Source organism: Carex rostrata, chromosome 34 (genome assembly GCF_964058835.1).
Source record: "Carex rostrata chromosome 34, lpCarRost1.2, whole genome shotgun sequence".
Classification (NCBI taxonomy): domain Eukaryota; kingdom Viridiplantae; phylum Streptophyta; class Magnoliopsida; order Poales; family Cyperaceae; genus Carex; species Carex rostrata.
The window spans coordinates 4,982,261-4,994,428 of NC_135951.1; the positions used below are offsets into that span (position 1 = coordinate 4,982,261).

Consider the following 12,168-nt stretch of genomic DNA (forward strand, 5'->3'; position numbering starts at 1 on the left):
GAGCTAGCACGGCTCGCTCGGACAAGCCTCGAGTCGGTTTTGAGCAATAATTTTAGCTCGGGACCTAAAATCTAAACTCGCTCGCTCAGCTTGATACACTAACAAGCTGAGTACGAGTGTGGTCTAGCTCGCTCTTTAACAGCTCGTTGCCACCCCTACTTATGAATATGTAAACCTCGTTGTAAAAAGGCTGATTTCAAGTCTGTAAATCTAAAAGTAATTAAATTTTTTTATTTTCTTAAACTTAGCGTTAAACGCAGTATCTAATTCTTTAAATCCAAGCTTTCAAGTCTATAAAACTTACTCCATGTATCTGCAAAGTGTTAATTTCAAGTCTATAAACCTAACAAGTAATCTATTTTTTTTTTTTTTTTTTTTTTTTTTTTTTTTTAGATCTAATGCTAGCTGCTACATCAAATTATATAAATCCAAGCATTCAAATCTGTAAACATTCCTACACAACTCTCTGTAATGTGCTGATTTCAAATCTATAAACCTAATAAATATTTTATGAATTTTATATTTTTAGATCTAACACATCAAAGCTTACGTGCAAAGCTATGTCTTAAATCTTAGTCATTATCTCATTAATTTGCTCAAATTACTCCAGCTAGAACACGATCAATAATTCAAGCTCACCTTGGTATAAATATTAAGGATGTGCTCCAGAAGGCGGTACGCAGATAGAAAGAAAGAGAAGATGAGTTGAGGTGTGACCATAATCCGTTACTTTTTTTCAAAATGATCAGAAACTAAATATAATTTTGTAACTCCCAGAGATGTAGAAGAAAAGGTGAAATCATTTCTCACCTCTTATGATTTGCATTAAAACATAATTTCTAGATTCTATTAATCTCTAACAGAGCACCACAACATACATTTTTTTGTGGCTTCTCCGTAAAGTCAGTATTTCTATCATACAGTTAGCACATTTCCAAAATCTTCAAACAATACTCAAGAACCAAACCCAGAAGCTCTAAGCTTCTAATGGAAAATAAATAAATCAATAAAATAAAATAATTAAATCACTGACGATCTAAAACGTGGTACAAAAATAATAACATTTTTTTATTTTGAAAATGTTAAAAATATCATTAATTAACGTATCTGCAACAAGAGAATTCGGATGTCGTTCCAAATCTCTCATTACAAAACTGATTATTAGAACTATGTTTGAATAGAAGATATGATTTGTCCCAACAGTAATCTGTTAAGTGAGGTTATGATAATATGCATATTACATATCAACCCACGTGCTATATATGGATCTATATATTTATGTCAAGATTTAAATACTTGATCCGAACTGTTAAATATCAATTCCATATAAAATAAACTCGTAGACCAAATTTTATGATTTTTAGAATTTTTATTTTATTTTTTTTAGATAGATAGAAAATCACTACTTTGGATGATCCATACATAATTTTTAAATCAACTAATTTTTCACCTATATATAAAAAAAGGAGTAATGTTTTTTAAAAATATAAATTTATGTTTGTGAGTAAATTTTAACATATGTTGAATAGTTCAGATTGACTGTATGAACATTATAACAACAGTATGAATCTATAACACAGATCATTGTGTAATATTAATATTAATTACCATAATTGCCTCTAATATTTTAGACTCACCAACTCCGAGTGTCCCCTGTTCATTCTTTTTTTCTTCTTCTTTTGGATTGTTCAAGGAGATTTTTTTGTTCCTCTTGTTTTTGTCAAATTGTTCATGGAGATGTGAAGCTAAATTATGACAGATTCACTATGTTCAGCCATTGCACTAATATTAGTGACTTGGTATTCCTTTACAAAATATAATTAATGTTACCTAAAAAACAGAAGGTATATAATATTTATTATAATCCCCAGAAAAATATTTTTCAAATAAAGCGTGAATAACAAAATTAAGAAAGTCTAATATTGAAGAAAATCATTTGCAGGAGTGTCAAAGGGGGCTTAGAATATCAAATGTTTGTCTTTAGTCTAGTGGTTAAAGTTGCTCATTGTACATAATTAAGAGAGAATTTTATTTGAGGATGGATTATTATATATCGATCAATTTGAGAACAAAATATTATTAAGTAGAGAATATTTCTCAACTTAAAAAAATTAGTACGGAAGATCAAATTGTCCACTAAAGAACTCCATTGACAACTCTTTTGTTTTTGAGGAAAACGCGCCCGTAGGCTTTCATTGCAATCAGACAGTGTTACAAGCTTGGTGAAATGCAAAAATTGAAACACTAGCATTACATTCCAACTACCCTGTCTACCCTTCTATTTCAACTCCACTCTCTTAAAATAGGGCATGTGTACCCTGTGTAGTTCATGTTATCAGTTGTACCCTTCCTTGCTAGTAGATCTGCCAAAGAATTTTGGCATCGCGGAATGTAGAAACACCCAAAAGTCGGCACTTCCCTGAAGAATTTCCACACCTCCAGTATCTCCTGAAAAGCTGTCCAGTCTACCCCCATTGGCGGCTGGTGTCCCTGACATGCGTTGGCCAGCGGTTGGCAATCAGTCAAGAAAGTGCAAGTGGAGAATTCCGGAGATGTGACATATCTTACCGCTTCCAGAAGAGCGGCAGCCTCAGATTGGAGGGGGGAGCATGCGACATAACTAGCCGAGTAATATGCCAGTAATTTCCCCTCCTTAAAAAGGACAACTCCAATTTCACCATTCCATCCTGATCCCCACGATCCATCCACAAAACATCTGGTCTCGGCCGCCCCAATTCTGTACTGATTATACCTTGACTGATGCATCTGAATACCTGTGCTTCTTGGCACTGAGTGGGATTTTGCAATTAGGACCTCATTTGTGATGTTGCGCAGGTATTTGTTGAACACAGGAAATGCTGGCGTATATGGTGGGAAACAGCCAGTGACAACTATTTGAATAATATCGTAAAAGGTTTATCTGAATATAGAAATTGACGCTTCTAAATTTGTTCATCACTCAAATGCGACATATACAAATTTTCGATGAGGTTGAGCTTTATGGGCCCGGATCCCCTAAAGTAACCCAATCTTTGGATTTTGGATCGGGATCGTCCGATTCGAATCCCTCGCTCAAGATTACTTCACGATTCGAACTCATCTCTCGAGATGTGTACACTCCACTTCAGATAGATTATCACGAATTCGAATCGTATGGTCCAGATTTAAAACCCAATCTTTGGGTTACTTCACTGGATCTGAGCTCAAGCTTTATATTGGGGGGTGTGGGGCTCTCTCAATGCCTCTAGTCTGCTATTGCGGCCTTCTCAAAGACAAACTTGTAAGTTAGTTTTACTAATATTACATCGTAAAATAAATTATCATCATTACAATTGCATAGTTCTTCTTGAGACTATCTACATTTGATAATTTGTTTGTTAATTGTGAAATGGCTTCTTAGAATTGACCAAGGAGCGTATGATTTCCACCTTTAATTTTACAACTGCATGCAGCTTTTGCTTTCCTTTTATCATAATATCGCATCTGTGCATGTTAGGTGTTTGACAAAAAGCTTGTTGGAGCCAACAAGATGAATACAAACGAAATGACCATTGGAGTCGACCGGATTGGTAATCTGCCATACTCAATTCTAGTTCACATCGACTGAAGAAGCAATACACACGTGTATTTTATCCAAAACATGGAAATACATATGGACTGCTATACCAATTTTAGAATTTGATTTTGAAAAGTTCTGTCATGATCGTAGGGCACTTGACGGGAACATAAAAGAACCTATTGAAAAAATTAAAGAATATAAGGTCAAGTATGTGCGGTTCGTTGAAGGTATCATGCTAAATCGGGAAGCACGGCTATTGGATAAATTTAAGTTGCATTGGTTTGAATGTATTGATAATTATCAATGTTGTACTCCCAAATCGGTCACAGAATTGATTCCACATGCATTGAAGTTCAAGCCTTGAGTTTATCTGTTGAGTTTCTTCTGAATAATTGTGAGAATTTGGACGTAGATTCAATTTTCACCTGTGACTCGGTAGAAGATGTGCATCTAAGCTGTGACTATGATTTGAATTTTTTTGCTCCCAACTCAATCAACCTTCCACGCTTGAAGAAGCTAGAACTCCTAAGGCTAGCTATAGGCAGTGATTTCTTGATTACTTGGGATGTCCCGTTCTTGAAGAACTAACACTGCGCGATTGTGCACTGTACTTCGATAGGATTGATTTTAACATTTTAAAGAAATTGACCATTGTTGATTGTGCATGGAAGATAACTGATAAATTGGAAATTTGTACTCCGAGTCTCTTGCATCTAGATATTGAAAAATGCATTGGCCTGAAAAATGTTTCAGCGAGAAACATGCCGTCCCTTGTTGATGCAACGATCGAGTTTGGATGGTATATGGACGATGTAGTAATCGGTAGGGAGCCTAATTTTCTTGGTTCCCTTTCACATGTGACAAGCCTGCATGTTATTGTGGAATTTGAGATAAAGGTACGTACTTCCTCTATGCATTATCAATCATATGCTGATAATACATAATCTAAATTGAAATGCTACAGCCAATAATGTTATTACCTTATTGTTTACATAAACTATGTGACTGGGTATAGCATTGAGGACACTGATCGGTCGGAAGTGACTGCCAAGAGTTTTGTACTATGAAGCTGCTACTCTGGGAAAATGCATCTCCGAATTCAGACCTGGAGGAGCGGAAAGATGATTGTCCCCATGGGAGCACCTTGAGATGGTCACTATTGTGAACTGCTGCAAGAGGGAAATTACTTCTGAAACTATTGATCTTCTCGTCAAACATTTCTATGCCCATGTAAGAACTATTGGGAATATTTTAATTCCTAACTGATTGAATTCTAAGTTTAGACTTTTCAAGGGACGTTTGGCTTTTATTTTCAAATTGAACATTGTTTGTTTAGTTAACTGTTTTGGTTGTCTATGTTAGTCAAAAATTATTTTATTGCTGATGTAAACTAATGTTTATCTATCCATATGTTTCGTTCATATTGATTGATTGATTTATGAGTGTGATCTATGAATTATTTTGGTGTTCATTTTGTTAAATTCTAACTCAGTTTGTGAGTTTAGAAATTTGCATATAAACATAGGAATATATGTTTTCCTATTGCCGAAACTATATAAGGGTCTGTTCGGCCGAATCACTATTCACGTGGGAACAGTGTTTTTCAGTTCAATTCCCGTGCCCGTACCCATTCCCATTTGTCGGCCGAACAGGCCCTAAATATTTTAATTATGAAAGAGTATGACAAAGTTAGGAAATAGACAATAAAAAAACATAAAAAAAATTAGGAAGTATACTTTAAGAGATTATTGTCGCAGCCGTCTAGAGCTGATATCTAAATTTTATACAATTTGAATAAAAGAAGACACTGGCATAATTTCCGTACTATAATTTTACAATCATGAAAAGAAGATGAAAGACAGAGGATAATTTCAGCACAATAGAAAAAAATAAAAAATAAATGAGAAGATAAAATTAAAAACAGTATTTTTATTTCCTTTTTTATTGTGCTCTTGCAAAGACAGACAAAAATATAAGAAATCCCCTCAAAAATGTACCTGATAAATACTAGTGCCATTGTCAGTATGGAGAGTATAATAATTAATAAATCCGAGAATATCAGATTTTTTTTTTTTTTTTTTCAAGAGGCTTCTAGCGCTAGGGACAGAATTGTCAGCTATTGAAATAAGATAATTTATGGGGCTTACAGTATCAAACTATCTGCTCTAAAGCAGAGAGTTGTTAAACACCAGGTCTAATTTGCAAAAGGAACTCTATTTATCTGCAAGAACATCTTTGTAGCATTTTTTTTCCCGAAAGAATAGAATATTACCAGACGTTGTGAGTGAAGGATCATAAATAGATGGAGGTCAAAGAATCTTAGAAGGGTTGGATCTGTACCCTAAAACAACTGCAATTAATGCAGATTATGCTGGTTGAAGGATGTGACCGGTACCAGTGCTAAATATATGAAATGCGTCATGGAAAGACAGCTCAGTAACTTAAAAATGTTTAAAAGACAGCAGCTTATAAATAAAAGGACAGTTTACAAATGTCATTAGAAAAACTTAAAAATGTTTAAAAGATATCAGATTAGAACTTAACCAATAAAGAGAATTGAGATGGGTGAGAACAACAAATCGAATTCGAACCAGATAAAGGAAACAATAAAAATAAGAAGTCTGTTAAAAATTCTCTTAACATCAGTCATTGCTAAGTTTCTTTCCAATTTGATTCACCATAATAATTAGTACTTGAATCAATCATACTCACATTCCATAATGAGGAAAAAATAAAGCGTAATTAAAGAAAATGTCTCAAACATTACATAGACAAAAACAATACTCATTATTACACTACAAAAACAGAATAATCTGAAAAGAGTATAAATACAGCCACCAAACAGTTACCAAGCATGAATCATGCCACAAATTACTAGACTATGAGGAAATGATATTCGTCTCAGGTTTGATTTCCTGATGTATTTAGGGTTTAGGGTTTAGGGTTTACAATTAGGTCCAAAATCATAATTTCAATATTTCAATTAGGTTTTACTATTCAAGCAATTACTTAGAAAATCATAATTTCTGGTGCAAATAAGGCACTTCAAGATATGAAATCAGACATAATTACATAAAGAAATTATAATATAAGAAGTTATTTTGTCTCTACAATGCAATCAATAGTTCAATATTTCTGGTAAAGATTTTAACAAAGCATTTTAAGCTTCATGCAGCTCATGGACCATTTGAAGTGCTGTTTTGAATCTATATTTCATGCCCTGCATGAAGACAAAGCTGCTCTGTTAAAATCTCTACCCAATATTTCAATTAGGCTTTACTATTCTAGTAATTACTTAGAATTTTATAATTTCTGGTACAAATAAGGCACTTAAAGAAACTCAATCAGACATTTCTGGTAACAAGAAACCCCAAATTGAGAAAATGCAATGGGACCGACATTCAATTACTTCAATATTTCAATTAGGTTTTACTATTTGAGTAATTACTTGAGAAATGATAGGGGTAAAGATTTTAACAGAGTGGTTTTGGCTTCATGCAGTGCACGGACAATATAATCAAAACAATACTGCTGATTATCTATGCTGTGCATGTAGTCAAAACTGCTTTGCTAAATTATTTACCTGAATTATAATGAAAGATATATTGTCTCGTCAATAACAGAATAATATGATTTCTAGCGCAAGTAATTAACCAAGAAATTAAATAAAATTGATGGAGAGCAACTCAAGACTGTAACAAAGAAGTCTCAAATTGAGAAAACGCAATGGGACCCAGTTGCAGTCAGTTCTTGCGAACGACTAAAGAAGTCTCAAATTGAGAAATCTTGATTATTGAACTAAACTCAAAAGTATTGATTGCAAGAGAGATAAAGAGAAAGAGAGAAAGGAAACCTCGTCGGAGGGTTTCTTTAGGGATTTGAGATATCGGGACGAGTATGTGTCAAATAGATCAATCTGCCTACCAATCTCTGGTACCTCTCACGATCAACCTGTTCTCCTGCCTCTGCACTTATCTTGGCCTTCACATCAATTGGAGAAACTGCAGGCTTGCACCCCAACATGTCTGTCTCAGTGAGCAGGTCTAGCACATACTTCCTTTGAGACAGAACGATCCATTCGGGGGCACGGGCCACCTCAATGCCGAGAAAGTATCTAAGTCGCCCCAAGTCCTTTACCTCAAACTCCTTGCCCAATCTCAACCTTCAGCTGCCCAATCGCACAGATATCGAGGCGAGAAGATAGTGACATTGTTTCTTCAAAGGATAAAGAGAGCTACATACCGAGAGGAGAAAAAGAGAGTGAACCAATAGCTGAGGTGTCAGAGAAAGTTGTACCAGAAAAGGCGTTAGAGAAAGTTGTACCAGAAAAGGTGTCAGAGAAAGTGGTACCAGAAAAGGCATCAGAGAATGTTGTACCAGAAAAGGTGCAAAATGATGATATGAAAAAAGCTGGGGTGGTGGTGGATGCAGAGATGATATTGCGGCAAAAGGCGCTAGAAAATTTCATAAAGTTTCACAAAGTTAAAAAATGCGGTATCGGTGAAGAAAGAGGTGTACCAGTTTCAAATGAATCAATTGAAGAAGTTGGTTCTGTTCCTGGTACAGTGGATACTGATAAGGAAAGAGAAGAGTCTATTTTGGATGAACCCGGTGAAGTAATTACTGATATAGAGTTGAAGGGAAAAGACAAAATTGTTCCCGTTTCGGTTAAAAGGCCTAAGCTTAGGTCTGTCATTGTTATCCCATCCGAAAGGGAAGGTACTGACGATAATACAACCATAGATACGTATAATACCGGTGAAGTTTCCAATGGTACCAAAGATGAATCGAATAAGGGTTCTGAACTGAACCCAAAGCCTAACCCTAGTTCATCAGTTGTGTCTGGTTTGAGAAAGGATGTGGAGGCAGTGCAGCAACAGGAGACTACCAGTGGTGGAGTAGATACAGGTGGGGCCCAGTATAAAAAGAAGACCTTCTCTAGAATGCATGATGGTGAAACTGTCCAGGTTAGTTTTTTCCGATGAATTAGGCTAAATTATTTGTTTCTTCCGATGATCTTTTCAAATCAAGCACGAATTGTGCTATCTGTTGGCTCGAATTATGTATCCAGTACCTACTGGATTTGACTGGTTCATGTTATAACAATTGTAGCACTGATTAAATTAATCAGGGGCTATTCAAATTCAGTCTGATTCCCGGTCAGAGCCGTCCAATTCGCATCAAGATTTGTGCATGCAGCTTTATGGTTCATGCGGATAAAGTTCACATGAATCTTGATGCAGATCGGACATCTCTGACCGGGCATCGGACCGAATTTTGTCCAATGCCCATCGGTCGGCCCCCTCCTCCCTGATTAAATGCTTCTGTTAGTAATTATCTACTGGTAACATACAGTATTATTGGATTTATGAACTTTTGTTTTATTGTTTGTTTGGCACATTAGTTCACGCAATTTATTGAAATTTGGTCTGATGGGCATTGGACCAAATTCGGTCTGATGCTGGGTAGGAGCCGTTCAATCCACGTCAAGATTCGTGCGTACAGTTTTAAGATTCACCTAGATAAAAGTCCGCACGAATCTTGATGCTGATCGGATGGCTGTGACCGGACAATGGAAAGAATTTGGTCCAATGCCCATCGGACCGTCCCCTATCCCTGATTAAATTCTTTTGTTAGGTTTTCTTTTGAAGAAGGCCGATGGGATCAAAGAATCTTATTACTGATTTTATTTTAGGAAGGAAGTTAATAAAAATAAAAACACACATTGCTTGTAAAGAAGTGTTGCATGCATCTGATATTTACATAAAATGTGAAAGTTTTGGTAATAGCAAAGATCATGTTTTTAATTTATTAACTAGATTTCTCTGGTTAAATTTACGGGGCTTTACTGCTTATTGAAAACCACACAGCAAGCATTATCTACTGGTAACATAAATCCAGTTTTGTTGTTGTTTGCATTGACTTGTTATTCTCATATTTTGTGATTATCTATGGTACTATGAATAGGGTGGATCTGAACCATTCAAGCTGATCTGAACCGTACAAGCTGATCTTCATATGAAAATGTACTTGCAGATTAGATTTTACATCTTTTAGAGTTCTTTTACTATTTTTTTAGATGGGTGGAAAATCTCTACTTTTGAAATGGTCTAAAATTTTTAGATCAAGTGATTTTCTACTTATCTAAAAATAGTAAAAAAATTCTAAAAAATGTATAATTTGATCTACAAGTACATTTTCATATGGAGATCATGTTGGTTCAACATATCGACAGTTTGGACTTTAAAAATAGAGATATTGATCCATAGTACAGACCAATCCGCACTATGTATAATACCTTTTGGCAAATTATTTTACGCAATTTAATGAAATTAGATGTTATTTATAACAGGTGAGTTATAACGTATACATACCAAAGAAAGCTCCTGCCTTAGCAAGGAGAAAACTGCAAAGAGGCGAAACAAGCACATCATAGAGTTAAGTTAGTTACTCATCTACTATACAAACATGAAACACCTGCGTGGAAATTTGTTGGATTTATGCGTGCAAATTTTGGGCTGAATGTAAGTTCATACCTTAAAGATATCCAAGAGAAGAAAGATCTAGTTTTGAGCTAACCATAGATACGTATAATACAACCATATTCTCTCATAAATATGGAGATCTGGTCGTGTTTTAATCTAAGTTCTCTCTCAGATGTGCCGCCATCAGTCCAGCGTATTAAAATTTGTATATGCGGTGAAGAGTTCACAAGGAGTTGCAAGGATCCAAATCATCCAAATTGGCATAAGATTTCCCACATTCCTGACAAGGAGATACGGAGATAATTAAAAAGGTAATTTCTTTTTGCACAAGCGGAAGAATTTTATTTTTGCAGCTTTTGTATAATTAATGTGATTTACAATCCTACCAAATGCTTCCGCCCACGAATCTTAGTTTCATATTCTGGAGACAAAAATCTGCTCAATTGACCTCATATAAAGAAGTGTTTTTTATTTTTTTATTTTTAGATTTCGTTAGAAAGTAAATATATGACTTCAATTGATTGACCTCATATAAAGAAGCAATAAAATAGGTAGAGAAAAAAAAACCCTAGGAAAACGTGCAATAAACATTAATAAGTCAATTGGAACGAATGATTATACAGGTGCTGACCCGAAATGGTTTCCAAATCCATGATTTTGAATCCTTGATTGGAGCAAATGTTAATTAGTCATGTTTTAGAAAACAATTACAGGATATATATTTAATAGAGGTACTTTTCCATCTTTTATTATAAAGGATAAAAAAAAAATAGGCTGTCATAACAATTATATATGGTGCATCTTATTAATGTATTTTTATTATGCTTGCCAAGTTCTAAATGACAGCAATTAATAAGTCATGTAGAACACAACTTAATTTAAAGTGATTTATGGATCATTAATTAATTATGTCTCCAAATTATATATCAAATTATGACAGAATTAAGACAACTTTTGCAGAAAATCTCAGTTGATTAAAAATATGAAGTTAATTTGATTTGGTTGATTGTTATTTTGGTGCTACTACAAATATTAAACAACATTTTATATATTCAACTACTTGCAGATTCAAGATGAAGTCTCAATTGTGCTGGGAAATAAAAGGAAAGGAAAAAAGATAATTGATGAATTTTCTGTAGCCTCTCGTGTACAATCTCCTGCCTTGTATTTGTTGTTTTGTTTTTAAAATAAAAAAATAAAAAAATAAAAAAACAGTATTTGGTTTTGTATGTAGAAGTATATTGGTTGATGTTTTTGTGTGCCAAAGAAAATCACTGTTGTTGTTGTTGTATGGCAACTTGTGTATTTGTAGTCATGTAAGTGTTTTGCTTGGTTTGGTTTTTTGTCCTAAAAAAAACCTGAAGTTTGATTGGAGAACCGTTGGAACCCTGATTTGCTTTTAGTGTTTTTGTATCCTGGCAACATAAAACAAAGAAGTCTTCTCGAAATGGTCTGATTGGAGGCAAAATGGAGCTTGGTCTCAATGATGCTACGATTCAGGTGCAATAAAATAAAATTCTTTCTTTTTAGATATCCAATTAAATGTTCTTAAACCATTTGCTTCTATAGTTCTATGTTCTATCCCTATCTCATGTAGGTCCTCAATTATATGTGGTCATACTCTACTACAAATTGAAGAAGAAGGTCCACACTTTTCCAGTCAGTTCTTTTCTTTTATCAAATGTGCCTTCGCTTTGATATGCTTCAAACAATGGAAAAATTCAAGTTTGCTTTTGTTGTATCCAACTACTTTTCTTTGCTATTAATTGTTGCTGCCTTTATTAAATTGTACTTTTGTTGGGTTTTATTGTGTTATTGTAATAATGGTTATCGAACTCATGGTGTAATAAACCTTATTGAAGTGTGTGAAACTATATTTTGTTTTGGACAACTAGATGAATCTTGAGTGTGTTAGTTAACCCATGATTTTTATTTCATTTCATTTTTATTTTTAATATGGATCTTGAAAAGATTTTTTTTTATCACTTGTTAAAAATTTCAGGGTAACCAGACATGCATGTTGTCAAGAAATTTTGAATGGCTGATGTTTTTTCTCTGTTTTTGTTATTAAAAAATAATATATTTTAAAGTGAAATATAGGTCGACTTTTCTTTCCCTTGTATG

At 34.3% G+C, this 12,168-nt stretch overlaps 1 protein-coding gene across 1 annotated transcript; it reads left to right on the plus strand.

Annotated features, from left to right (window-relative positions):
• Positions 1–7,580: 7,580 nt before the first annotated feature.
• On the plus strand, positions 7,581–11,938 carry LOC144548888 (uncharacterized). Its single transcript, XM_078297598.1, has 5 exons — positions 7,581–7,600; positions 7,689–8,526; positions 9,912–10,355; positions 11,111–11,544; positions 11,642–11,938. Exons 1-3 carry the CDS (start codon positions 7,581–7,583, stop codon positions 9,993–9,995), a joined length of 942 nt encoding a protein of 313 aa, XP_078153724.1. The 3' UTR covers positions 9,996–10,355; positions 11,111–11,544; positions 11,642–11,938.
• The last annotated feature ends 230 nt before the right edge of the window (positions 11,939–12,168 follow it).

What these genes read in the sequence shown, in the direction of transcription:
- LOC144548888 (XM_078297598.1), top strand. Translation starts at nt 7,581, where the DNA reads ATGTCTGTCTCAGTGAGCAG. An exon ending in ATGTCTGTCTCAGTGAGCAG is followed by an intron (nt 7,601 to 7,688) that starts GTCTAGCACATA and finishes AGTCGCCCCAAG; the next exon opens with TCCTTTACCTCAAACTCCTT. An exon ending in ATGATGGTGAAACTGTCCAG is followed by an intron (nt 8,527 to 9,911) that starts GTTAGTTTTTTC and finishes TATTTATAACAG; the next exon opens with GTGAGTTATAACGTATACAT.